This window comes from Phocoena phocoena, chromosome 16 (genome assembly GCF_963924675.1).
Source record: "Phocoena phocoena chromosome 16, mPhoPho1.1, whole genome shotgun sequence".
Taxonomy (NCBI): domain Eukaryota; kingdom Metazoa; phylum Chordata; class Mammalia; order Artiodactyla; family Phocoenidae; genus Phocoena; species Phocoena phocoena.
Window position 1 is genome coordinate 77,419,926 of NC_089234.1, and position 26,629 is coordinate 77,446,554.

At 46.0% G+C, this 26,629-nt stretch overlaps 1 protein-coding gene across 1 annotated transcript in view; it reads left to right on the forward strand.

The window, feature by feature from the left end:
• The window catches only part of NID1 (nidogen 1), a 93,473-nt gene extending 70,403 nt beyond the window's left edge, over positions 1 to 23,070 (forward strand). The window contains exons 13-20 of the mRNA XM_065894201.1: positions 4,431 to 4,649; positions 7,351 to 7,523; positions 12,297 to 12,423; positions 16,056 to 16,227; positions 18,366 to 18,523; positions 21,025 to 21,148; positions 21,831 to 21,943; positions 22,949 to 23,070. Of these exons, the coding sequence (XP_065750273.1) occupies positions 4,431 to 4,649; positions 7,351 to 7,523; positions 12,297 to 12,423; positions 16,056 to 16,227; positions 18,366 to 18,523; positions 21,025 to 21,148; positions 21,831 to 21,943; positions 22,949 to 23,070 (1,208 nt within the window). The remainder of the gene's footprint in view (positions 1 to 4,430; positions 4,650 to 7,350; positions 7,524 to 12,296; positions 12,424 to 16,055; positions 16,228 to 18,365; positions 18,524 to 21,024; positions 21,149 to 21,830; positions 21,944 to 22,948) is intronic.
• The last annotated feature ends 3,559 nt before the right edge of the window (positions 23,071 to 26,629 follow it).

Sequence of the window (26,629 nt, forward strand, 5' to 3'; positions counted from 1 at the left end):
GATGGAAGGGAAACAAGTCTGTGGGCCACAGACAATTTTGGGGTGCGTGTTAAGCTAACTTGTGTGTGTCCCCGTTGCCATAACACGTTCAGTGTGTGGGGGGTGTCCTAGGCACTGGGCATGTGGGTGCAGAGGGCCCAGGGCTGGGCTAGGAATCCAGAGACCCGGGTTCTAGCTTGATCTGAGCCACTCGCTAGTGCTGTGGCCTGCGGAAGCCAGTCTGAGCTTCCGTTCTCTCATTGGACGTCAAAACCGTAGCTGCCTGTTGCATAGGATTATGGTGAGAATTAAGTGAACGATGTGTGAGCATAGACAGCTTGTACAGAAACTAAAGCCCTGTACAAATGTAAGATACTGAGGAAGTAAACAAGCCCTACATCCAAGAGTGAAGAAAACCAACATTTTTATCATCAACCAGATGGCTTATTGGTATCTTTGTTTGGCTCTTCCTACATCAAATACGTTTTGTTGTTGTTGTTTTTAATTTTACTTTTTTAATTGAAGTGTAGTTGATTTACAATGTGTTCATTTCTGCTGTACAGCAAAGTGGCTCAGTTACACACATATACACATTCTTTTTCATATTCTTTTCCATTATGGTTTAGCACGGGATATTGTATATAGTCCCCTGTGCTATACAGTAGGGCCTTTTGTTTTTGTTTTTTATATTAGCCTCTGGGACAAAAGAGAAAGCAGACCCAGTTTCCCCTCCCAGGTTCAACACACACTTTTCTGGCAGGCTCACTGTTTCTAATCGAGGGGCCAGCCACGTTCAGCAGGCTGACATGAGAATTGGCAGCACAAAGGCACTTTAAACATTCATCGGAAACACATCACCGAATGCACTGTGAAGGCCTGGTGTAGATACAGTCACAGATGAACACACTCTCATTCACTTACTATATGTATTAAACTTGGATGCTGTCATGCCACATCCACAGAGTTGAGTTGTGACAGAGACCATATGGCCCACATAAGCAAAAATATTTATTCTCTGCCCCTTAGCGGGAAAAGTCAGTGGAGCCGTGCCCTCGATTGTATAACCACAAACTTCCAGTAAAGATCAGAAAAAGCACTCCAGCACGCCTTTGCTCTCCAAGCCCTACAGAGAGGATCTCTTGTGTGATACAGTCACAGATGAACGCTAGAACCCGGGTCTCTGGATTCCTAACCCAGCCCCGGGCCCTGTGCACCCACATGCCCAGTGCCTAGGACGGCCCCTGCTCACTGACGTGTTATGGCAACGGTGACACACGTTAGCTTAACTCACTCCCCGAAATTATCTGTGGCCCACAGACTTGTTTTCCGTCTGTCATCTGGTGTAGATACAGTCACAGATGAATGCTGGAGTGCAAGACTTAAAATTCCAGCCGTTCACATTGTCTCATCACATTCTACTCACGTCTCAAGTAATACCGTGGGATTAGTTACTCCTGCCGTCGCTGGTCAACCAGCATTGCTGACAGGGCCAGAAGTGGTGGAACTGAGGATCAAAAACATTTTTCAGACACGAAATTCTGTGAAATATGTAATATATTATTATATACTCTATTATTACAATATATATATTATGAACGCAGTAATATATTAATACACATTAATATATTACTTAGAGTATTTATATAAGATTTCTCCCTAACATAACTAGCAATGCCCTAGAGCAGGGGTTGACAGCTACAGACCCACAGGCCAAATCTGGCCCGCTGTTTGTAAATAAAGTTTTATTGGCACACTCATTCATTTACAATATGTATTAAACTTGAATGCTTTCATGCCACATCCACAGAGTTGAGTTGTGACAGAGACCATATGGCCCATATAACCAAAAATAATTATTCTCTGCTCCTTAGCAGGAAAAGTCAGTGGAGCCCTGCCCTCGATTATATAACCACAATCTTCCGGTAAAGATCAAAAAAACGCACTCCAGCACGCCTTTGCTCTCCAAGCCCTACAGAGAGGACCTCTTGTGTGTACGTGCTGTGTCCTGGGCTCTTGTGTCAAGACACTGACTCATTGGATTGTTACTGTGTGTTTGCTTGTTCCCTTCCATCCAGACTGGGAGCTCCTTGAGGGCAGGGCCTGGGGTTTATTCCCATGAGTAACAGATGGGTAACAACACCCCCACTCCAGCCCAGGAGGGGCTTCCTAAGTCAAGGTTAAGGGGATGCAGTCCCTCATTACCTTCTCAGAGGCTAGAATCTGCTCAGGGAGACAGACCAGGAACAGCCTTAGAGTCTCAGCATCAGTGTGATGAGAGTCACAGGGCGGGCGAGCCCAGATCATCCTGGGAGCTCTTGGAGGGCCCGAGAAGCACATGGCTGAGCTGATTCTTGAAGGATTCACCGGGCAGGAGGCGGGGCTGGGCGGGGAGTCACACAATGAACGGCGCATGGAAAGGCCCACAGGAGAGGGGCAGCAGACGTGGTTCAGTTTGACTGAAGAGTGGCTCTCGGCAGTGTCTGGGCATCGCTTTGGGTGGCGGTTGCCGCACAGATGATGGCAGCGCTGGCCTGGCTGGATGCTGTGGTGGCTGGAGTCTAGCCAGGGTGGAAGCAGCTGCAACTCTGCCACTTACAACTCTATAAACATGGGAGTTTACTCCAGTTCATAGCTTCTCATCAGCAATTTCCCAAAGATAGAGCAGTATTTCCCAGCCTTGGGATCTGAGTTACACAGTCAAAAGGCCATGTTTCATGCCAAACATTAGCACGTCATTAAAAGGAAACATACAAATGTTGGTAAATGTGCCCTGTGATCTTTGGTCCCCCAAATCTTTGACCCAGACTCGGTGTGGGTAATCAAGAAGCTGGTGATGATAAAGAGGACAAATTTAAGAAACACTTGAAATTTCTTAAAACAAATGTCAGTGCTGTCCATCGAGTGGTGACTGGATAAACAAAATGTGCTGTAGCCGTGCAATAGTATATTATTCAGCCACAAAAAAGAACAAAGTACTGGGACTTCCCTGGCGGTCCCAGTGGCTAAGACTCTGGGCTTCCACTGCAGGGGCCGCGGGTTCGATCTCTGGTCGGGGAACTAAGACCCCACATGCCGCGTGGTGCAGCCAAGAAAATAAATAAATAAAATATCTTAGGGCTTCCCTGGTGGCTCAGTGGTTGAGAGTATGCCTGCCGATGCAGGGGACGCGGGTTCGTGCCCCGGTCCGGGAGGATTCCGTGTGCCGCTGAGCGGCTGGGCCCGTGGGCCGTGGCCGCTGGGCCTGCGCGTCCGGAGCCTGTGCTCCGCAGCGGGAGAGGCCACAACAGTGAGAGGCCTGCGTACCGCACGCCCACAAAAAAATCTTAAAAAAAAAAAATAATGAAGTACTATTACATGGCTACAACATGGATGAACCTTGAAAACATTCTGCTGAGTGAACGCAGCCGGACCCAAGAGGTCGCATATTGTATGATTCCATCTATGTGAAATAGAATAGGTAAATCCATAGAGACAGATGCAGACTGGTGGTTGCCAGGGGCCGGGATGAAGGAGGAAGTGGAGACAACCATTTAATAGGTCTGGGGTTTCCTTTTGAGGTGAGGAAATGCGTTGGTGCCAGAGGGAGGAGGCGGTCACTCAGCGTTGTGACTGTACTAATGCCACTGCATTGTTCACTGTAAAGTGGTTGATTTGGGGACTTCGCTGGCGGTCCAGTGGTTAGGACCCGGTGCTTTCACTGCTGAGGGCCTGGGGTCGATCCCTGGTTGGGGAACTAAGATCCCACAAGCCGCGGGGTGCTGCCAGAAAAAAAAAAAAAAAAAAGAGTTGATTTTATTGTTATGTCAGTTTGCCTCAGTTTTTCAAAACTGAAAAAAAAACATGGCCTAGGAAGGAAAAGAAAATGTAGATATACTCTTCTTGACCGTTAAATTCACTAAATAATAATGATGTTTAAATTTTTTTAAATTAATAAAACATTTGGGATTAATATATACACACTACTATATATAAAATAGACCATCAACAAGGACCTACTGTATAGCACAGGGAACTCTGCTCAATACTCTGTATTAACCTATATGGGAAAAGAATCTGAAGAATGGACATATGTATATGTATAATTGAATTACTTAGCTGTACACCTGAAACTAACAACATTGTAAATCAACTATTCTCCGATATAAAATAAAAATTAAATTAAAAAAATCTTTTTAAATAAGCTATAAGGATATATTGCATAGCATAGGGAGTATAGCCAATATTTTATAATAACTTTAAATGGAGTATAATCTATAAAAATTTTGAATCACTGTGTTGTACACCTGAAACTAATATAACATTGTAAATCAACTATACTTCAATAAAAATAAATTAAACATTTTTTTAAATTAATGAAACAAAACTCAGTAGTGAAGAGGCAGCTCCTGAGGTTCTGAGTTGGATATGGGGACTTGAGCTGATGACCCCCCTTTTGCTCGCCTCTCTAACAGAAGTGGAGAAAACCCGATGCCAGCATGAACGAGAACACATCCTCGGGGCGGTGGACCCCCAGCGCCCCCGGCCTCCGGGACTGTTTGTTCCCGAGTGTGATGAGCACGGATACTACGCGCCCACCCAGTGCCACGGCAGCACTGGCTACTGCTGGTGTGTGGACCGCGACGGCCGCGAGGTGGAGGGCACCAGGACCACGCCCGGGATGAGGCCACCGTGTAAGTCAGAGGACAGTGCTGGAGACAGGAAGTCTCAGCACCTGCGAGCATCGCTGGGGACCCTTGCTGGGGACCCTTGCCAAAGGTGCACTTGGCACTTTCTGCCTGCCCTAAATCCTGACCTGCACCACTGGCTCGAAGCCCGTCCCCCTTCCCTTTCTCCCTTCTGCAGCCCCCTTTTCCATCTCCCCACCATTGCCCACCCCCACCATCTCTCTCCCCACTTTCCCTCTCCTCCCTCTTAGCCTTTCCTCCTCTTGTTTTGTGCAAACCTGTTCTGTGCAAATGATGGGCAGGACCCGCTGCATTGAGGCTGCAATTGGTAGCAGAGAGGATGTGTGCTCAGGGGTCCCCGAGGTAAACCTTGCAGTGGGTGGCCCAGCATTCCAGCGGCTCTGCGCTGGCACACAGCGCAGGGATGGGAGAGACCAATTGGAGCCCCTCCCCAGGCATGGAGGGGCTTACTCAGGCGTGGAACTGTTCTCTTCCTGGTACACTTGCCTCTTTCACAGTTGCTCCTGGACCTTTAGGTATTCGGTCCATTTAGAACTCCGGGAGCAAACAGCCGCAAAGGGTTCTGCAAGATAGTTCTGCGACAGTCCATGACGGAAGGCGCCGAGCTGGGGGCCAGGCTGTGTGACACTGGACAGATACTTGCCTGAGTCTCAGCATCCTCGGCCTCAACATCGGATTCAAGCAAAATAATCTCTAGGATGATTCTCAGCTCTGAAATTCTGTCACAGGCGTAGAAAATGGTAATTGTCACAAATTACCAAAATCTAATACAATCAATCCTTGCCTCTCCAATCTCCATTTAGCTAGTAATCATAAACTGATCCCCTACCAGATAGTTTCCCAAAGCTGCTAAGAGGCTGCTGAGTAAGCAGTGATATCTCACAGGGACTTCCCTGGCGGTCCAGTGGTTAAGACTCCACGCTTCCAATGCAGGGGGGCGTGGGTTCAATCCCTGGTCAGGGAACTAAGATCCCACATGCTGCGAGGGGCGGCCAGAAAAAAGGAAGTGACAAGTGATCACTCACAATCTTCATTACGCCAGTCAGCCAGCATTAACTGAGTGTCAGATTGGTGTGGTCAGTGCTGGCAGCCCACAGAGGGAAGCCCCAGTGCCAGCCCCAGAACCTCAGAGGACAGGTAAACAGGTGCAGGGAAGGGAAAGGAACCTTAAGAGAGAGTAGGTGGGCCAGGAAGCACAGTGGCTTGGGGGGGTCTCGGGCTAGCCCAGGAAGCACAGTGGCTTGGGGGGGTCTCGGGCTAGCCCAGGAAGCACAGTGGCTTGGGGGGGTCTCGGGCTAGCCCAGGAAGCACAGTGGCTTGGGGGGGTCTCGGGCTAGCCCAGGAAGCACAGTGGCTTGGGGGGGTCTCGGGCTAGCCCAGGAAGGCTTTGCAGAGCAGTACTGTGAGAACCAAGGTTTAGAGCAGGGTCAGAGTCAGCTGCGCTGGGGAGAAGGGGTTGAGGAGACCCGTGGTCCAGGCAGCAGGAACAGGCGGAGAGGCAGGAAAGAAACCCCCAGGGGTCTGTGTCCTGTGGAAGGGGAGCAGAATGGAGGTAAGGACATCAGGTGCCCCGCTGAGGGGTCTGGATTGGTCCTGAGGGAGCCCAGGAAGGGTTTCGAGCAGGCGCTGATGTGACCAGGTTTCAGTTTTAGAAGAGCTGAAAGGGAGGAGTGAGGCCCTGGTGGTGGAGAGGCGGGTGCAATTAATTAATTGCAGTATTTCTAATTAATCCAGGTGAGAAATGGCGAGGGTCTGACCTGAGATGCTGGCAGTGAGTTTGGGGGGATAGATTCCAGAGATATTAAAAAGGTCCACCAGATTGGCTTATATCATTGATTGGGTATAACAGGCAAGATGGACAAGAGAAAAGCAAGGAAAATGAGCTCGGTGATGACCTGGTCCCGTTCTCTCACTTCAGAGAGCAGGAGACGAGCCCAGGAAGGTCCACGACGTGTCCCCACAGCGAGTGTCAGGGCCAGGTCTGGGGCCCAGGTTTCCCGACAGCCACTGCATGTTCCTTACCTGCAGTACAGGCTGCCTGTCCCCTCCTGGGACGTTCTCTTGTCAGGTGAGCCAGGAGCTGTGCTGGGTCACCAGGTCAGCAGGTAGGAGGCAAGGCCGAGTCTGAGGGAGGATTAGCCCTGCCCATCACTTTGTTCTGGAAAGCCCAGAAGGCCTGTGTTCCCGTTTGTGGCGTCTGAGACCCTCCCACCCCCGTGGGATGGGGTGAGTTGGGCTAGTCCGCTCAGATGGTCTCCTCGAGCATGAAAATACTCAGCAGCTTCCTGCTGGGGTGCGAGCTCCCTGTGGCCAGGGTTTCAGGGCTGCCACTGTTGCATTGTTTTTGTTCACTGCTGCAGCCCGTGTACAGAGCGGGGCACCGATAGCCAGGTTAGTTCCATTAAGGGGGAGACTGAGCCATTGTTTTTTTCCAATCGACCTTTAATGTTAAGCTCTGGCCCTGCATCATCTTCATCGCAAATGCCCTTTGATTGACTGAGGTCTTTCTGCTCCTTGTGCTTTCGGATATTAAACGTGCACGTGTAACGGTGCAGTTTGTGGTGCCATGAGGCGACGTGACCCGGTGTGGGTGCAGGTGTGTGAGTCCGTGCACGTGCCCGCACGTGTGCATTTGTGCATTCCTACTGCACGGGGGCCTTACTCATTGCCATCTCCCACCACCCAGGTCTGAGTACAGTGGCTCCCCCGGTTCACCACAGACCCTCAGTTCCTACCGCCGTGATCCCCCTGCCACCTGGGACCCACCTACTCTTCGCCCAGACCGGGAAGATAGAGCACCTCCCCCTGGAGGGAAACACCATGATCAAGACGGAAGCCAAGGCGCTGCTTCATGCCCCGGTGAGTGCTGGCCGATGGCACTTGGTGACAATTTCTGCTTCAATGGCCTGGAGCAACGAGTGGGGTGCAGTCAACCCAGGGACCAGGGCTGGACCCCTGGACCCAGGACGTCTTCATTCTGTGTGACCCTGGGTGTCCACCGCTAAATGGGGCCACTGTATTCCTAAGCACCCCCGTGAGGCTCAAGGGTGGGAGCAGAAACAGGAGGACTTCCAGAGAGACCCCTTTGGTATCTGACCCCTCAGGTGGGCGCATCATGTGAGTTTGCTCTCTTGTCTGCGAGCATCTGCCAGGTTTGATGTTGCCATCCCTGCTAAATTAGCAACGTGACTCATCTTTCGGCAGCCACTCAGCTCAAGATGCGCCTGTCTGCCCAGAGGCAGTAAGTAACCAGAGCTTTTCAAAGCTTCAAAGATGCATTTTGTGAGTCGGGGAATTTTTGTCCATTAGTTAGAGGTCAGACACTTCTGAGGAGCTTTTCTGTCTGGGATCCTGACCTCCTGCCAGGAAAACAAACCTGAGACCTGGTGGAGGTTTCTGGCTGTGGACTCAGGGTTGCCAGGGCAGTGGGGGCCGTCAGGGTCCTCTAAGGAGTGAAGAAGTAGCAGTGAGTGGGCTACCAGCTCTTAGAGATGAAAGTCCAGCAGGAATCCTCATTACCCCTCAGTGCTGGTTGCAGAGCCTGCGTAAAGATTCCGGGTAGAAATGTTACTTTCTTCTCATCTTCCTTTCCCTACTCCCCTGTCTTTCCCACCTGCCCTATTTTCTCTTCCTGCATGGATCTCTGCATACTGCCATACCCCCTCTTCTTTTTGACCAGGGAGGAAACATGATCAAAAAAAGTCTGCAAAATAAAAATGCTTGTTTTTAAAAAAATTTATGTTATTGAAGTATAGTTGATTTACAATGTTGTGTTAATTTCTGCTCTACAGCAAAGTGATTCAGTTATACATATAAATATATATATACATTCTTTTTCATGTTCTTTTCCATTATGTTTTATCATAGGATATTGAACATAGTTCCCTGGGCTCTACAGTAGGACCTTGTTTATCCATTGTTGTTTATCCTTTTTGTTTATCCATGTAATTGTTTATGTCTGCTCATCCCAAACTCTCATTCCTTCACCCCCATCACCTCCCCCTTGGCAATCACAAGTCTGTTCTCTGTCTGTGAGTCTGTTTCTGTTTCATAGATAAGCTCATTTGTGTCATATTTTAGATTCCACATATAAATGATGTCATATGGTATTTGTCTTTCTCTTTCTGACTAACTTACTAGAGATGATAATCTCTAGGTCCATCCATGGTAAAAATGCTTTTCAAAAACCTCCTGCAAAGCAGCCGTGATTGGATTCATGTTCTTCGCCAACACAAAACCCTCTGATGAGTTCCCTTCACCCAGAAAAAAATCCAGTTCTTTCCGTGGCCTCCGGCTACCTCTCCCACCCCGTTCCCTACCACTGCCCCCTCACTCACCGGCTGCAGCCTTCTGGCCTTCTAGCTGGTCCTCAACTCACCATGCACACTCCCACCTCAGGGCCTTTGCACTTGCTGTCCCCCTGCCGAGAGTTCTCTCATTCCAGACACTTGCACGGTTCACTGCCACATGTCACTTGAATTTCTGCTGGCACACCAGCTCTTAGAGAAACCTGTCCTGGCTGCCCTATCCAGACTGCAGCCTCCACCTACCCTGCTTTGTCTTTCATCAGGCACCCAGCACTACTCAAAACATTGTATATCAGGGTACATGTTCTATGTCTGATGTATCTCTTCCCACGAAGAATATAAGCACAGCAAGATCAGAAATTGTCCGTCTGTTTCATGGAGGTGTTTGTTTCACAGGGGTATTTGCAGATCCCAAACAGTGCTTGGCACTTGAAAAATATTTGCTGAACAAATGTGTAAGTGATCTTTGTGATTTCCTGTTGCCTCACTGAAGCACAAATCCCTCAAGGGGTAATCATCATTCTTCCTCATATCCACTAGCACACACTCCCGGGTAAGTGGGAGTGGGTTAAATTCCGTGTGAAAGTCGTTTTCCCCCAAGACCAAGGGGAGAGGCTTAAATGCCAAATGAGGCTATGAAAAGCAGGAAATTGAGATGGGATCAGTGGAGGGAGAGTGCTGAAACAACCTTATAAATATTCACTGTGTCCTTCCTATCTATGTGTCATCTATCTGTCTGTTCTTCTATGTATGTATGTATGTATGTATCTATCTTTACCATTTAGCTATTTTAACTGTAGCTAATGGCACTGTAGCATTAAGTACAACCATCATCACCATCTATCTCCGGAACCTTTTTCATCGTCCCAAACTGAAACTCTGGATCCATTCAATAAAAACTCCCTCCTCCCCTGCCAGCCCTTTGCATCCCCTTCTACTTTCTTTTTTTTTTTTTAACATCTTTATTGGAGTATAATTGCTTTACAATGGTGTGTTAGTTTCTGCTTTATAACAAAGTGAATCGGTTATACATATATATATGTTCCCATATCTCTTCCCTCTTGCGTCTCCCTCCCTCCCACTCTCCCTATCCCACCCCTCCAGGAGGTCACAAAGCACTGAGCCGATATCCCTGTGCCATGCGGCTGCTTCCCACTAGCTATCTACCTTACGTTTGTTAGTGTATATCCCCTTCTACTTTCTATCTCTATGAATTTGCCTGTTCTAGGGACCTCCTATACGTGGAATCATACAGTATTTGCCCTTTTGTAACTGGTTTACTTTATTTAGTATAATATCTTCAAATTTCATCCATGTTCATCATAGCATGTGTCAGAATTTCCTTCCCTTTTAAGGCTGAATTATATTCCATTATATGGATGTATCACATTTTGTTTATCCATTCATCCATCAGTGGAGAACTTGGGCTGCTTCCACCTTTTGGCTATTGTGAATAGTGTTGCTATGTACATGGATTTACAAACATCTGTTCAAGTCCTTGCTTTCACTTCTTTTGTATATAAACAAGACCTGGAATTACATGATAATTCCATTTTTAATTTTTTGAGGAACCACTATACGGTTTTCCTTAGTACTGCACCATTTTGCATTCCCACCACCAGAGCACAAAGGTTCCAATTTCCCTTCTACCTTGTCAACACTTATTATTTTCTGTTTCTTAATTGTAGCCATCCTAATATATGTAAAGTGGTATCTCATTGTGGTTTTGATTTGCATTTCTCTAATGATTAGTGATGTTAGCATCTTGTCATATACTTATGGACAATTTATATATCTTTGGAAAAATGTCTATTCATATCTTTTGCCCATTTTGTAATTGGGTTGTTTTGTTCTTATTGTTACTGAGTTGTAGGAGTTCTTTATATATTCTATCAACCCCTTATCAGTTACATGATTTGCAAATATTTTATCACCTTCCATGGATTGGTTGCCTTTTCACTTTGTTGACTGTGTCTTTTACTGAACAAAAGCTTTTAATTTTGATAAGATCCAATTTATCTATTTTTGCTTTTGATGTCATATCCAAGAAATCATTGCCAAATCCAATGTTATGAGGCTTTCAACTATGTTTTCTTCTAAGAGTTTTGTATTTTTAGCTCTTACATTTAGACTTTTGCTTCATTTGGAGCTAATTTTTGTATATGGTGTATGGTAAGGATCTCTGTTCCTTTATGACATGACTTTTGGAGGGCAGGTGTCTGCTGATAACCCTGATTCTCCCAGTAAAAGAGCATCCTGGTCTTACACTTCTATGGTCCCCAGGGCCTCACTTTGCATTTCCATATACATTTTAGAGTAAGCTTATAAGTTTCTACCAAAAAGAAAAGAAAAGGAAAGGAAAGGAAAGGAAAGAAAAGAAAAGAAAAGCCTGCTGGGATTTTGATATAGATAGTACTGGATCTTTAACTCTATTTAGGGATATCCTAAACTCTATTTTGGATATCTTAGCAATATTAAATCTTATGATCCATTAAACTAACATCTCTTCATTTATTTGGGTCTTACTTTAATTTCACTCTACAATGTTTTATAGTATTCAGTATAGAATCTTGCACATTTTAAAATACTTATTCTTAAATATTTTGCTGCTATTATAAACATTATTATTTTAAAATTCTACTTTTTGCTGGTATGTGGAAATACAATTTTACATTGACCTTGGATCCTGCAACCTTGCTAGATTCAATTTTTAGTTAAAATATTACTATAGATTTCCCAGGAGTTTCTATATAAATAATCATAGTCTTAAAATAGAGTGATTTTACCTCTTCCTTTCCAATATTTATGTCTTTTATTTAATTTTTATGATTTTCAGTTGGGCAAAGATTTCTTAGATGATATACAAAAAGCATTAGCCATAAAGAAAAATAAAATTGCACTTAATACAAATTTAAAACTTTTGCTCTCCAAAAACACCAAGAAAATGAAAAAGTGCTATTTACTAAGAAAAAATATACATATACATACATACATATATATGTGTATGACAACAGATTTTTATCTGAAATATATAAAGAACTCCTTCAACTCAATAATTTAATTTTTAAAATGGACAAAAGAGGGACTTCCCTGGTGGTCCAGTGGTTAGGACTCTGCACTTCCTCTGCAGGGGGCATGGGTTTGATCCCTAGTCGGGGAACTAAGATCTTGTATGCTGCATGGCACAGCCAAAATAAAAAAAAGACAAAGACTTGAAGACAATTCATTTCAAAAGGTATCTAAATGCCTCTAAGCACAGGAAAGAGTCCCACCATCATCACTCACTAGTAGGTGGACCACTCTCACCACTGGTCTGCACTTCCAGGATAAAGTCATCATTGGACTGGCCTTCGACTGTGTGGACAAGATGGTTTACTGGACCGACATCAGTCAGCCTTCCATTGGGAGAGCCAGTCTGCATGGTGGAGAGCCAAGCACCATCATTCGACAAGGTGGGCAAGCAAATGTCAGTCTTCCTTTTCGGGTTTTGCTTCTAGCAGCCCACGTGGCTCTTGGGAGAGTGGAGGGGTGCGGTGTATGGTTGGTTACAGGATATGGTAATCTGAGAGGGGCTGGGTTCTCAACCTCAAACATCGCCCTTTCCAGCCTTCTCTGAAGAGTCCTCTGAGGACTCATCACTAAATCATGAACACCTTAGCTGGGATTTGTTGCTAGCCTAAGGAAAGTAAAATTAAAACAGGGTAAATGTCCATGCCTGTCTCTGAAAGCTTCGGTAGCCAGTTTTAAGGAATAATAAAGGCCAAACTCAACCATCCAGTTTGGATATACATTTCACCCTCTGGCTGCTGAGGCTAGAACCGATTCTCAGACTGTCTGCCCCGGCGGGGGGGGGGGGTGGTCCATCAGGCATTAAGCAGATAGATCGTAAAGATGGAAGGATCACGAGCATACTGGCAAATATTGTCCCTGAGAAGTGAGTCTGTTCGCAAGACAGTTTTCCAGTTGAAGGGTTGTCACTTCAACCTGTAATCTCATGGTGGGGTGGGTCTCCTCTCTTCTACCGCACCCCCACTGGACCTTGCTCAGATCGCCAGAAGAGTACAGAAAATCAGGCTGAACTCTTACAGACATTTCTGTTTTTGTTGCATCACTGATGATTAAGCACATGGCACTTTGGCACAGCTTACCCCTCAACACTTAACCTCAATTCCTTAACTTATGGATGCTGATTTAAGCCGAGGACTCTATTATGTTAATGCCTACCTTCAACAAGCCAAGGCTATTTTAGGTAGATATGTTTTATCAAGATTCAAGTCCATTATGACAAAAATCCAAGGGCCTGTAAAAATTCTCCTGTACTGAAAAGGTCAAATATTACACATTACTAAGTCTGTGACTCATGAGCTGACTTGCAGATATTTTCAGTCAAAAGACATTGTCATGCCAATGATATTTGCTGTGTGAAATCACCTTGTTTCCTCTGCAAAACACTCAAGTCAAAGATACATCCTTAAAATATATGAGCCTCTTTGGTATTTCTTTTTACTTGGGGCCAAGTGTAGATTTTCTAATTTCCAATTTAACATTTCCCTAGAAATTGGTACTCTGGAAGGGTCCCTGTGCCTGCGGAGTAGCCCCTGGGGCATGTTTTTCCTTCCTTGGCTCCTTCAGAAGAGATGATGTAGCAGGAATTAAACTGAGGTTGAGTTAAATATGTCCGACTTTGGACAGAGACCTCAAATCCTTTTCTGGAATCCAGTCGGCTATTTAAATAATGTCTGCTAGTTTTCATGGCTTGCTTTAATGAACAGAAGTTTGAAAATGCCTTTTTGCATCTTATCACTGTTAAAAATATTGTTGCTATTATCTGTGATTTAACTTCAAAACCCAGTGGAAGAGGGGAGTAGGTCATCGTTTGCTATTTCCTGTTGCTTTTGGAACTGATAATCCAAGAAAGCTTTAAGCTCAGTAAGAAACATTCCAGACAAAAGCCCACTGTGAAAACACAGAATTAAATCAGAATGTGATCTTTGTAGAAGAAAGATCCCTAGGGATACATTTTTTTTTTAATTTCACAAAGAGAGAAAGAAACTTCCACTTACATCTTCATCATGGTATGTGTTGGTACATTCCTAGTGAGTGAAAATGGCAGTGTGTATCTTTTCTTTTTCTTTTCTTCTTAATTTCATAACGTCTGAATCCTGGGTTTCTCTGTCTTTCCTTGGGTTAAAGTCCTAGCCAACTATCGTTGATAAGTATCGTCATCTGTTTCCTTTCAACATAATCAGTGTGGAATATATTGCCCTGACGTCTTCCCATCTTGCCCTGACTCACAGCAAAGGATGAGGTTTTCCAGGCCTTTCCTTTGGCTCCTTATCCCATAAAGTATTTTCCTGGTTGGGGAAGGAGGTATGGTTGCTCTTGGGTTTGACGTCAAGAGCAGGGCTGTTTATAAAGAGACAACGTGACATGGAGTTCCTTCCTGGAACTTGTAAAGAGACGCTCATTGAACAGCCTTCCCTGGTCCCACTGTTCTGTGTGTGTTGAATAGCTCATGCCTCTCAGACAGGATGTACTCATTCCAAATATACCCCAGAATGATTTCTTCTGATATTGTCTGAAAGTTGAAAGGGGCCTTTGGAGTTCAGTCTCACCATCTCTTTGCCTCTAGGGACATGGAAAATATTTTAATACTTTATACATCTTTACTTTTGGTTAGAACAATGAAGAACTTGTTTAAAATTAGAAACTGCTGTTTTTAATTCTTAATAAACTTCCTCTGGTGGGGGTCCTTTGAGGGGGCTTAGACATTGCCGGCATTCACAGTCATGATTGTATTAGGGGTCTAGTGAAAGCCGATGTGGAGGGGGCTGAAGGTCGGGATTGCTTCTCTACTGATGAAAGAACACAGTGCTGCACCTGCCACAACTAAGGAGCCTGCGAGCCACAACTAAGGAGCCCGCCTGCCACAACTAAGACCCGATGCAACCAAATAAAGAAAGAAAGAAGAAAAAAAACAGTGCTGGGTTGGTTTCCTCGTTCCAGGCCCCTGGGGCAGGTTAGCTCCATCCTCGGCTCTCCCCCTTCCTGTTTCCACCTCCAGCTGTACTAGATGACCTTCGATTCTATAATCAGCAGAGGGGAAAGAATCCCAGATGACACCAGTAAAACCCGGGTGGGGTTTTAGCTTTTAACTTGATTGTATTTCTAGTCAGGAAACCATTGCAATCTTGAACTCCTGATTCGGTTAGGTGGGTCCTGAAGGTTCCCATTGCAGTCAGCTGAGGCTGTGGCAACCCCTGGTTTGGAAATCAGTTGCTTATAGCCTAGTAGGACTTCTGGGTGCTATTCACAATTCCTGACACCCCTTCTTTGTAATCCTAATACTTGTATAAAAGTAATAACAGCTGTGATTTCTTGCATATATTATTTCTCTGAAATGACCTTTTTTCCCCATTGATGAATAAGGTAAATCTGTCCTGTTCCCAACCTCAGATCTTCTTGTGCCTCCCCTTTGCATAAGGGATAAGCTCTAAGCTCATTAACACGGGCATCCTAACTTCATCTCTGGCCACCCACCACCCTCGGGGTCTCCAGCCATGCAAAATGACATACGGTTTACTTCAGGCCATGTCTATTCTTCCTTTAGACCTATGTGCTGGTCCCACTACCTGGAAAACCTTTATCCAGGATCTTTGCCTGCCAAAGTCCTGTTGTTTCTGCAGGAGCCAGCTTTAGGAGGTGTTATCTTCCCGAGGAATCCTTCCCTGGTCTCCCCACGCTGAGTCCAGTGCCCCTCCTTCATGTTCCCACAGAACCTGGAACTCAGTCTGAACTGTGATTGGCTGTGGGCTTCTTCTTGAAGGCAGGGCCACAGCTTCAGCATCTTTATGGGCCTGTCTCCCAATGTAGTGCACAGGGTGGATGTCCATCGAGGGAATGAGTAGCATTTTTCAATTTGTCACTAAGTGTTACTTATCTTAAACAACAAGCATTTAACACTCCCATTTGTTTTTTCAAGGTGCAAGGATTGGATGCCAGGTGAAATAGCACTGAGTAATCAGAAAAACCTCCTCTTACTTGCTTTAAAAAAAAATCAGGAATGTTTGGTGTTTGCTTCTAGATCTTGGAAGCCCAGAAGGCATTGCTCTTGACCATCTTGGCCGCAACATCTTCTGGACGGATTCTCACCTGGATCGGATAGAAGTTGCAAAGCTGGATGGGACCCAGCGCCGGGTGCTGTTTGAGACTGATTTGGTGAATCCCAGAGGCATCGTGACGGATTCCGTGAGAGGGTATCTTTGTGTAAATCCGTGTGTGCGTCTCTTCTATTTGCATCTGCCCTTGTGGATTTTCTCAAACGTTAGGCTGTAACTCCAGCCTTGCTCTCCTGAAATGAATGGGTTTAGGATGAGTTAGTCTACAGTCGGTGGCTCACAGATATCCATGGCGAAATGGCAGTATGTTTACGTGTGATCATGGACTTGATACTGTGTTCCACTTTCCAACCTTTTACCAAGAGCCTTTGTAAGTTGACAGCTCAGAAATTGGATATTTCCACTTGGGTTGAATGTGAATCAACACCTGACTTGTATCGATCCCAGAAGAGTATCAAGGTAGCATAAATGTCCCCCTGGGGCTCCTTCCTGGGGGCCAACCCAGCATGAACACCTTGGAGTCCCTCCCTATGGGTTTTATCAGTGCTTTTTCTCCCTTTCCCTTACTGCAAGCTCTAAATCTTACAGGCCCGTGTCTCCTTGACGCTTTGACTCCTTCCCTTTGAGACCACACCTCTTGTTCTGTGGCCACTCAGCCGCCTGCCTGACAGCAGGTGCCCTGACCACTGCCTCTGCCAGCCTTGCTCCTGGGCTTCATCCCCTGGGTCTGCTGTGCCTTCCTGTGTGGTGACAGCATATGGGAATTATTCCCATGTGTTTATGTCAGTTATGGTGTTCTGGGGTTTTTTGTTTTTGTTGTTGTTTGTATTTGCGGTACGCGGGCCTCTCACTGTTGTGGCCTCTCCCGTTGCGGAGCGCAGGCTCCGGACGCGCAGGCTCAGCGGCCATGGCTCACGGGCCCAGCCGCTCCACGGCGTGTGGGATCTTCCCGGACCGGGGCACGAACCCGTGTCCCCTGCATCGGCAGGCGGACTCTCAACCACTGCGCCACCAGGGAAGCCCGTTCTGGGGTTTTTAAAACAGTTTTACTGAGATATAATGTATCTGAGATATAATATGTAACTTATATTATATATAAGTTACATATAATAAGTTACATATAATATGTAACTTATAATATGTAACTGAGATATAATATGTAACTTATGTTTAAGGGGAGTGAAATCGTGAGTAACAGAGATTCAAGTGAAGAGCCGAATCCAAGGGTCTTTGCAAAGGAAAATGTCTTGATGCCTGCAGATCCTTTTTAGCCATTCTGTGTCTCAGTGTCTGCTAATGTCTTCACCGTGGGTTCTTTATAAGTGTTTTTTTTCCGTAATGATTTATTTTTTAAATTTTATTTTAAGTTTTTGGGCTGCGCCTGGCAGCTTGCAGGATCTTAGTTCCCCAACCAGGGATGGAACCCAGGCCCTCAGCAGTGAAAGCACGGAGTCCTAACCCCTGGACCGCCAAGGAATTCCCCTTTTAAAGTTTTTTTTTTTAATTTTTTTTTGTTGTTGTTATTTTTTTAACTTTCTATTTTATATTAGAGTCGAGTTGATTTACAGTGTTGTGTCAGTTTCAGGTGTACAGCAAAGTGATTCAGTTATACATATACATGTATCTATTCTTTTTCAAATTCTTTTCCCATTTAGGTTGTTACATAATATTGAACAGAGTTCCCTCTGCCATATAGTAGGTTTTGCTGGTTATCCATTGTTTTAAAATTAATTAATTATTATTATTTTTTTTTTGGCCGCGTTGCGTTTTCACTGCTGCGCCCAGGCTTTCTCTAGTTGCGTCAAGCGGGGGCTATTCTTTGTTGCGGTGCGCGGGCTTCTCATTGTGGTGGCTTCTCTTGTTGCAGAGCATGGGCTGCAAGCACCTGGGCTTCAGTAGTTGTGGCATGCAGGCTCAGTAGTTGTGGTGCATGGGCTCTAGAGCACAGGCTCAGTAGTTGTGGCTCGCGGGCACTAGAGCACAGGCTCAGTAGTTGTGGCACACGGGCTTAGATGCTCTGTGGCATGTGGGATCCTCCAGGACCAGGGCTCGAACCCGTGTCCCCTGCATTGGCAGGCGGATTCTTAACCACTGCGCCACCAGTAGCGTGTACATGTCAATCCCAAACTCCCTAACTATCCCTCCCCTCAACCCTTCCCCTCTGGTAACCATAAGTTCATTCTCCAAGTCTGTGAGTCTTAAGTGTTTTCTAAGTGAACTTTTTCTCATGCATCTTCATATTTTTCTTCCTCTTTCTCCTCCTTTTCCTCCTCCAGGAATCTTTATTGGACAGACTGGAACAGAGATAGCCCCAAAATCGAAACTTCCTACATGGATGGCACAAACCGGAGGATCCTTGTGCAGGATGACCTGGGTTTGCCCAACGGGCTGACCTTTGACGCCTACTCATCTCAACTCTGCTGGGTGGATGCAGGTGATGGAAAGCCCCAGGCCTGGCTCCTGGGGTTGGAACAGTGCCTTGTTTTTTACCAAACAATTATTGTTACCCCCTTTACTATCAAGATTATCTGTTATGGGGAAGAGAGCTTAAGATAACTGCTTTTTTCCTGCACAAACAATAGCTGCATATCTTTGCTCTGAAATTTATTGTTTCTCTAGGCTTGACACAGTCTAGGGAGAGCTCTTAATCTTCCAGGTCAGGGGTCAGCAAACTACAGCCTTGGGACAAATCCAACCTCCTTGGTATAACCCAGGAGCTATAAACAGTTTTCACATTTTTAAAAAAATTAATTTGTTTATTTGTTTTTATTTTTGACCGTGTTGGGTCTTCATTGCTGCGCACAGGTTTTCTCTAGTTGCGGCGGCTCTTCGCTGCGGTGCGTGGGCTTCTCGTTGCGGTGGCTTCTCTTGTTGCAGAGCACGGGCTCTAGGCGCGCGGGCTTCGGTGGTTGTGGCTTCAGTAGTTGTGGCTCATGGGCTCTAGAGCGCAGGATCAGTAGTTTTGGTACACAGGCTTAGTTGCTCCGCAGCATGTGGGATCTTGCCAGACCAGGGCTCGAACCCGTGTCCCCTGCATCGGCAGCCAGATTCTTAACCACGGCACCACCAGGGAAGCCCCGGTTTTCACATTTTTAAATGTTACATTTTAAAAGGTTATATACAGCACGTGGAAAGGAGGGCCTCTGGAGTGTGGAGTTCTGGAGTTTGGAGAGAGAAAAATGTAGGTGGAGCTTCAGCTTCCTATTTGCCACCAACAAAATTATCAGCATCTTGCATCAACCATGCCCTATCGATCCCTCCCTCTCTCCTACTCATTTCCCTCAAGCATTTTAAGAAGCCCCAGTGAAGAGCCTTAAAGAAGCAGCCCAGGATCATGCATTCTCATTGCCTCTTGGAAAACAGGGAGGCCTCCATGGCAAGTTCCCACCTCACATAGGAAGAGAAGGGCCAAATAAAGGGAAAAGAACTTTCAAAGATATAAAGAAGGTGTCTCATTCCTCCACATCCAATAGTACTTGTGTACAATGCTTTAAAAGATGGAAGCAAAGTTTGATGGGCCTGCCTGCAGTTACCAGTGCCATCGTGTGCTCTGGACTCTACCCATATTTACTGAGTATATAATCTACACGGTCATTTCTAACTGAGTACTACGCCGTAATACGATGTCACCGAGGCCTCCAAAACACTGTGTATTTTAATTTTCATTTTTATAAGACTGTTTAGGCAAGCTCAAGTGGTAATGCAAAATTTCTTATTATAGGATGCTTCAGAGTTTCAGATTTAAGACAATGACAACTTAATTCAGTTGTCATTAGAGCTATCTAAAAGTTTTTTCAATCCATAGACTTTTTTGCAGACAGACTAGTTGGCTCAGATTTATTAGTCTCACACTCCTGCTTAGGCTCATTTTATATCTCACACGCAAGAATCTGAACATCTCAGAAATGTAGTACAAATCACACATTCAGCCTAGTCATATTCATTTTCACAGTACAGTCAAGTCTTCTCCCAAAGACCAAATAATTTGCTATAAATACTCCCACCTTTCAGACTGGGGACAAACTAAACCTTGGCATTTTCAGTAAAATATTTGTTTACATTAATAAAATAGATTGATACTGTAAAATAAATAAATAAAAGGTTATATAAATGCTTATATAATGTCCTGGGTTTTTGCCTCTTGGCTCACAAAACCTAAACTAGTTCCTAACTGGCCCTTTAAGAAAAAGTTTGCTGACCCCCAGAGCCTGTCCTTTGTCCTGATACCTATTAAGCAAGTCACAACTTAACATTCTTGTGGCTCCCGCTTGTCCCCAGGGGCTTAGGCAGGACTTGAGGCCAAGGAAGATAAAGTAATGCAGCCCTGATGTGTGCTCCTGCCTGGGCAGATTTGGGGTGTCCCTCAGGCGAGGGATGTGGGCAAGATGCTCGGTCGGGGAGGAATGTCAGTCATCCATCAAGTCTCTCTTGTGTTCCTGCTTTGTTCTAGACACTGTCGGGTGCCACGGGGGATGCAGGGAGTAAAGCGTGCACAGTTAAGTGAAAGCCCAAGCCTTAAGTTGGTCATGATGCGGGTATTGATGCGAGGCTGTGCAGCTCGGCAATTCTAAGGGCTCTGAATGCAGGGAGGGGAGGTTTGGAGAGGCTTCAAGGAGGAGGGGCTTGAGCAGGAGCTGGAAGATGGCGTCGTTCCTAAGTCTCCGGGAACTGGTGGGACGGGGTGCTCTTCCTCTGCTCCAGCTTCTGTCTCCCCATCAGAACCAGGTATGGGTACTGGATGGAGGGGGTGTTGATCAATGAGGGGCCAGGGAGGATGAACAGACAACTTTCCAGTTTAGAAGAGCAACTCTTGTGTTCTCTAGGATAGGAGCCTGTAGCGCTCCCTCTCACCCTTGCCCTCATTACTCTCGTTTTTGGACACAAAGGGCCCATTTCTTGTGTGAACAATGGACGATTTGTGTTTGCCCCACACAGGCACCCATCGGGCCGAATGCCTGAAGCCCGATCAGCCCAGCAGACGCAAGGTTCTTGAAGGGCTCCAGTATCCTTTCGCCGTTACAAGCTTCGGGAAGAATCTCTATTACACAGACTGGAAGACGTACGTCAGCAGCTGGAGCGTGGGGGCCGGGGGGCCTGCCCTGCCGCCCTCTCTGGAGGCCACGCCCTTCCCAAGTGGCCTCTTGGCTTGACCTTCCTGCCTCCAGAGGTGCCCCCTCTGCCTCGCCCTTTGGTTGTCAGAGAGGAGGGCAAGGAATGGGAGGCGGGGCTTCTAGGGAAGCAGGGGATGCCATGTATCATCTGGATGCTCCTTGATGGGCAGCTTCAAGTGCAGACTTGGACTCCCTGAGCATGTCTATTCTCTCCCCAGGAGCCGATCTCGGTCACTTGGCTGGTGGGCTCCATGCCCCTATTTTATTTTAATTCTTAAACTGCAGTATTCCCAAAGCCGCTTCTTGACCAGCTCTTCCTGCAGGAAGGTGGGGTTAAACCAAGCAAGCAGATGTGGCAAGGGCATTTGTATAGAAAGTCGATTTCCCAGCTTGGAATTTAGAGCCGGAGGGAAGAGCTAGCTGACCTTTTCCAATTTTTTTTTTTTTAAGAAGCCAGAGAACTGCACGCTTGTCTCATCCTAGGAAGAGGGAGGGATGGCTAGGAAGCAAGGCCAGTGAATCTGTTTATGGCCTCCAAATTATCCCCCAAACAACAAAAGAGGCTGCCCCCTAGAGAAAAGTTCAAGACCTTAGATGTATTTTAACCTCCCATCTTTTGGTGCTCTGTAGGAATTCCGTGGTCGCTGTGGATCTTGCTATTTCCAGAGAGACGGATTCCTTCCATCCCCACAAACAGACCCGGCTGTATGGCATCACCACGGCCCTGTCTCAGTGTCCTGAAGGTAACTCACCTGTGCTGTAGCTGGTCAGGGGGCTGGAAGCACTCTGGGGCTCAGAGCCCACACTCCGGCTGCTACCTGTGTGGCCTCTCATAGCCCTTATCACGTGGCAGGTGAGACACAGTCCCTTCCGTCATGGGTCTTCATTATTGAGTAGGTGAGCCAAGATGAATCAATAGAAAATGTTAAAGAATGAAGTGGATAGAGGTTAAGGGTGAGGAAAAGTATCGACCCTTGGGGCTGGGTCTAAAAGTAGGCGGTCTTCAGGTTCCAAGGAGGAACATCAGTGTTAGGATCTCTGCTGCTTTAAAATCCATCCATTTGGCCTGAGAGCAACAACAGTAATTCATAATAATAATAATTACCAGGCAAACATGGATGTGATACTTACTGTGAGCTAGGTATATCACATATATTAAGTCACTTAGCATACTAAGTGCTTTGTATCCACTCGTTCACTTAATCCTTGTAGCAACCCTATGAGGTAGGTACTATGATTATGCTCACCTTATAAATAAGGAAACTGAAAGCCACTTGCCCAGAGTCACACGGTCACTTATCATGCTCACGATGGCAGAACCAGGGATGAGCTATGCAGCCTGGCTTGAGTCTATGCTAGGCTGCCTCTCCAAATTCTCTCCCCTAACCCAACCTCCTTCCTGGTTTCCCTCCTGTCCCCCAGTCAAGTGGCCAAGCTAGATAAAGAACACATTGTGCTTTAAAATTCCAACCCCATGTTCTGTTCAGAGCTGGAAAACCCTCCCTGAGATCTGTTTAATAGCTTCAATGGTAAATCTGCATAGCCCCCAGATCAGGAATCAAGGTTTTTGCACATCTGGCAAATCCTTAATGATGAGGAAACAGCCGATACATAAGCTGAGCTGAGTGCCCTGTGCAGCCTTCCCTGTTCCCCAGGAGCCCCTACAAGCTTGGCCTCCCAGAGACCGAAAAGGGGTCTAGTATGGAGGCCACTCTCTTAGCTGTTGAGCTGACTTCTGCCTTTTCCAGGTCACAACTACTGCTCAGTGAACAATGGTGGCTGCACCCACCTCTGCTTGGCCACCCCAGGAAGCAGGACCTGCCGTTGCCCTGACAATACCCTGGGCGTTGACTGTATCGAGCGGAAATGAAGACAAGAGTGCCTCATTCGCTCTCTAAAGTATTTCACAGCAACACCCTACTTGAAAGGGTCCAGACTGAAAACTGTCTGACCTGGTGGCTAAGTGGCCACCAGGTCCAGGGCCAACCCAGCCTGAGCCCCAACAGCATTGCCCTCACTGTTCCCCAAAACATATGCCCTGCACTTCTGGAATGGGAAAGCCTCTACTCCTACGCAAAGACAGAAAACCTCCCTGACCCCAACCCGCAGACAAGTTTATACAGCCCTGAGTGAAGATTATATGCCCCATCCTGGTGCTGGAAACTTTCCCCAACCTTAACACCCCAGTGGTGAGCAGAACCTCCCCAGGCCTGAACTGCCCCTTCCCTGTGGCCTTACGAGCTCAGCCTCACCCTGAGATACCCATCATCCCGTCAGCTGCTGAACACACCAGCCAGGATTGTCCAGGCAAGGCTGTAAGCAAAGGAGGGAGTTAGCCCTCCCACACTTTCGTCTTGGTGCTCTGATTTCCCTCTTTATACTCCTGGCTTTTAACCCCAGAGTTCTGTACCACCTGCATCCTGCCCAAGGCCCACATTATAGAGAGCAAGCCCTGCTTTTTGGTCAAAACCCACCCTGTTCGAAGGATACATGGGTATTTGGTGGATGATACTGAGAAGCCTCTCCCAGCTAAATTATTGGCATTTCAGCAGTAGTCTTTGGTAGTCAAATGCTCAAATCAAAGGAGTGTCCTGTAGTAGGAATTTCAATGTGTAGAGTCAGATGTTTGAGGATGGGGATTCTATAGATGTGCCTTAAATTATACCAAAGATTACCAGAGCACTTGGATCCTAGCATCTGGTCTCTGGGGTGGCACAGCCCCACAGCTGGCACCTGTGTCCAGCCTCCTAATGGAGACCCATCTGAGACACAGGCTGGGGCTGGTACCAGTGATGACACCCCCTATAGTCCCTCACCTCTGGCCTCCACCCATGAGATCCAATCTACAATCAACCATAAGCTTTCTTCTCCTTTGTTTCTCCCTCTATCCATGGCCCTTGCTGGCTGTATTCTCATGCAAAATCACAATCCAGGAGGGCCAAACTGAATATTTATACTAGTGATCCAGACCATTTATTGCTCATTGGTGTAATTAAAAGGACCATTGCCACATTTCATGTGTATGTTTCTACAGTTTGTTTAGAAAACCTCTCCTGACTATATATAGCTAGTGGGTTTTTTCCTTTGTTTGCTTGTTTTTTTTGTCAACTGCTTCCCAGAGTCCTAAAATGATAGAAATTTTGGATTGAAAGCTGAGATTAAGGAATTTGAGTCAGTAAAGATTGGGGTAAGGGAGTAGAGAAGACTCAGAAGTATCTCTAAGAGATTGACCAAGAGCAGGAATGGAAAGCCCAAGAGAAAGGGTGGAGGAGGGGATTTAACAATAGCAATGAGAAAAACTCTTAGAAAAAAATGGTATGTCCTTGCCAGAGAACACTTATACAGTTGACATGGAAGAATATGCCTGTTTTTCTCCTTAAGGAAGAGACCCCTCTTCTTATCTGCAAACCTCAGGACACTCAGCCCCTCCCACCCCCTTTTCTGCAGTACATGAGACCTGAATCAAGAGAGCCTTTCCTTGAATAATTGGAGTTTGTTTTGAGAGGGACATATCCCCAAGAATCACAAGGTTTGGGGAACACATGGGTCTTTTATATAGCCCAACCCCATAAATTAGTTTAATTTTATATTTATCATTCCATATTGAGCCCTCTATATCAAATGTTTTGTCATGACTTTGTATAATGTTTATAACTATCTTATTCATTTTACTAAACTCATTCTAAAATTTTGTAAATGATAAATTCTTAAACTGTGGAAACCATTGAAGGTGCTTATTAACTGTTCCCCAGATTTGTACAAGTATTGGATGATTATTTGAGTTTACAGCTGTATAAATATTAGTGCAGAAAATAAATTTTTTTTTTTGTTAAAAAAATCTCCCTCTATCTTGTATGAATGAAGATATTTAATCTTGGGAGGCGGATTCACAATGGAAAGATAGCCGTTTAATAATCTGCAAAACCTATTTAGTCCCCAGTGTTATAAGGGATGGTTTGTTTCCCAAGTGAGTCCCTGAACTTAGGGGCTGATATTTGACTTAAAAATTAATTCTATTGTGGATATCAAGTCACCCTTTTAAACATTGTTTTCTTTTTTCTTTTTTTTTTTTTTTGCGGTTCGCGGGCCTCTCACTGTTGTGGCCTCTCCCGTTGCGGAGCACAGGCTCCAGACGCGCAGGCTCAGTGGCCATGGCTCACGGGCCCAGCCGCTCCGCGGCATGTGGGATCTTCCCGGCCGGGGCACAAACCCGTGTCCCCTGCATCGGCAGGCAGACTCCCAAACACTGCGCCACCAGGGAAGCCCAAACATTGTTTTCATTTTTAGAAAAATTTTAGCTACAGGCAATAGGGTTTCCTGATTCAGTTCTGAAGATGAGCTGTGTTTTTCTCCCCTCCTCATGTCCAGAAAGAACAAAGATACCTTCCTGACCTTGGCCACGGAGTGAGACCCCCGTTCTGTTCTAAGCTGCCACCAATGGCAAGTGCCACCCGTGCTGACCCCTGGGGGGATGAGAATGGACCGTTGACTTGGACAGAGTGTAGGGGGCTCAGAAATAGCAGGAACAAGGTGCTCAGAGCTGAAGTTGTTGTAGAGAAGGGACCTGGTACGTCAGGGCCTGCTTGTAAAATGGCACCATAGTGGAATCAGTTACAGCCTGCCAGTGTGGATTTATTGACAGGTACAACTTATGTTAGGGCTAAAACTTCCAGTGTTTTATTCTGGTCATAAAATCGTAAAGGTGATGTCAGGGAAGATGGTGGAGTAGGAAGGTTTAGGAATCTATCCATCTGTCAAAACAGCAGTTGAACTGGCAGGAGCCTTCTGAATAAAGTACTTCGGAACTCTGTGTCTATAGTAGAATGCTTGCAGCAGCCAGGAGAGAGCTTGATGAAAGGCTGATACATTTTGGTCAATTTCCTCTTAATAGTGGCAACCATCACCCACCCCTCAGCCCCAAGACACTCAGCTGTGGGGACAGCAGCCCACGTTCCTAGTGCAGCTTGTTAGGGACAGGGTGAGCAATAAGAACAACACTGCTCTCCAAAAGTCAGATTTGTGGGTTCTGATTGCTGCTTTTAATTGTTTGGAGGCCAGCACAGAGGGAAAAGTCTTCCTGATGTTGGATTTGGCAATGATTTCTTGTATATGACACCAAATGCACAAGCAACAAGAGAAAAAGATGAATTGGTCTTCATCAAAATTCAAAACTTTTGTGCATCAAAGGAGTGAAATGAGGGACTTCCCTGGTGGTCCACTGGCTAGGACTCTGTGCTCCCAATGCAGGGGGCCCAGGTTCCATCACTGGTCAGGGAACTAGATCCCACGTGCCACAACTAAGAGTTCGCATGCTGCAACTAAAAAGATCTTGCACGCGGCAACAAAGATCCCGCGTGCCGCGACTAAGAACTGACACAGCCAAATAAATAAATAAACAAATATTTTTTTAAAAAAGAAGTGAAATGATA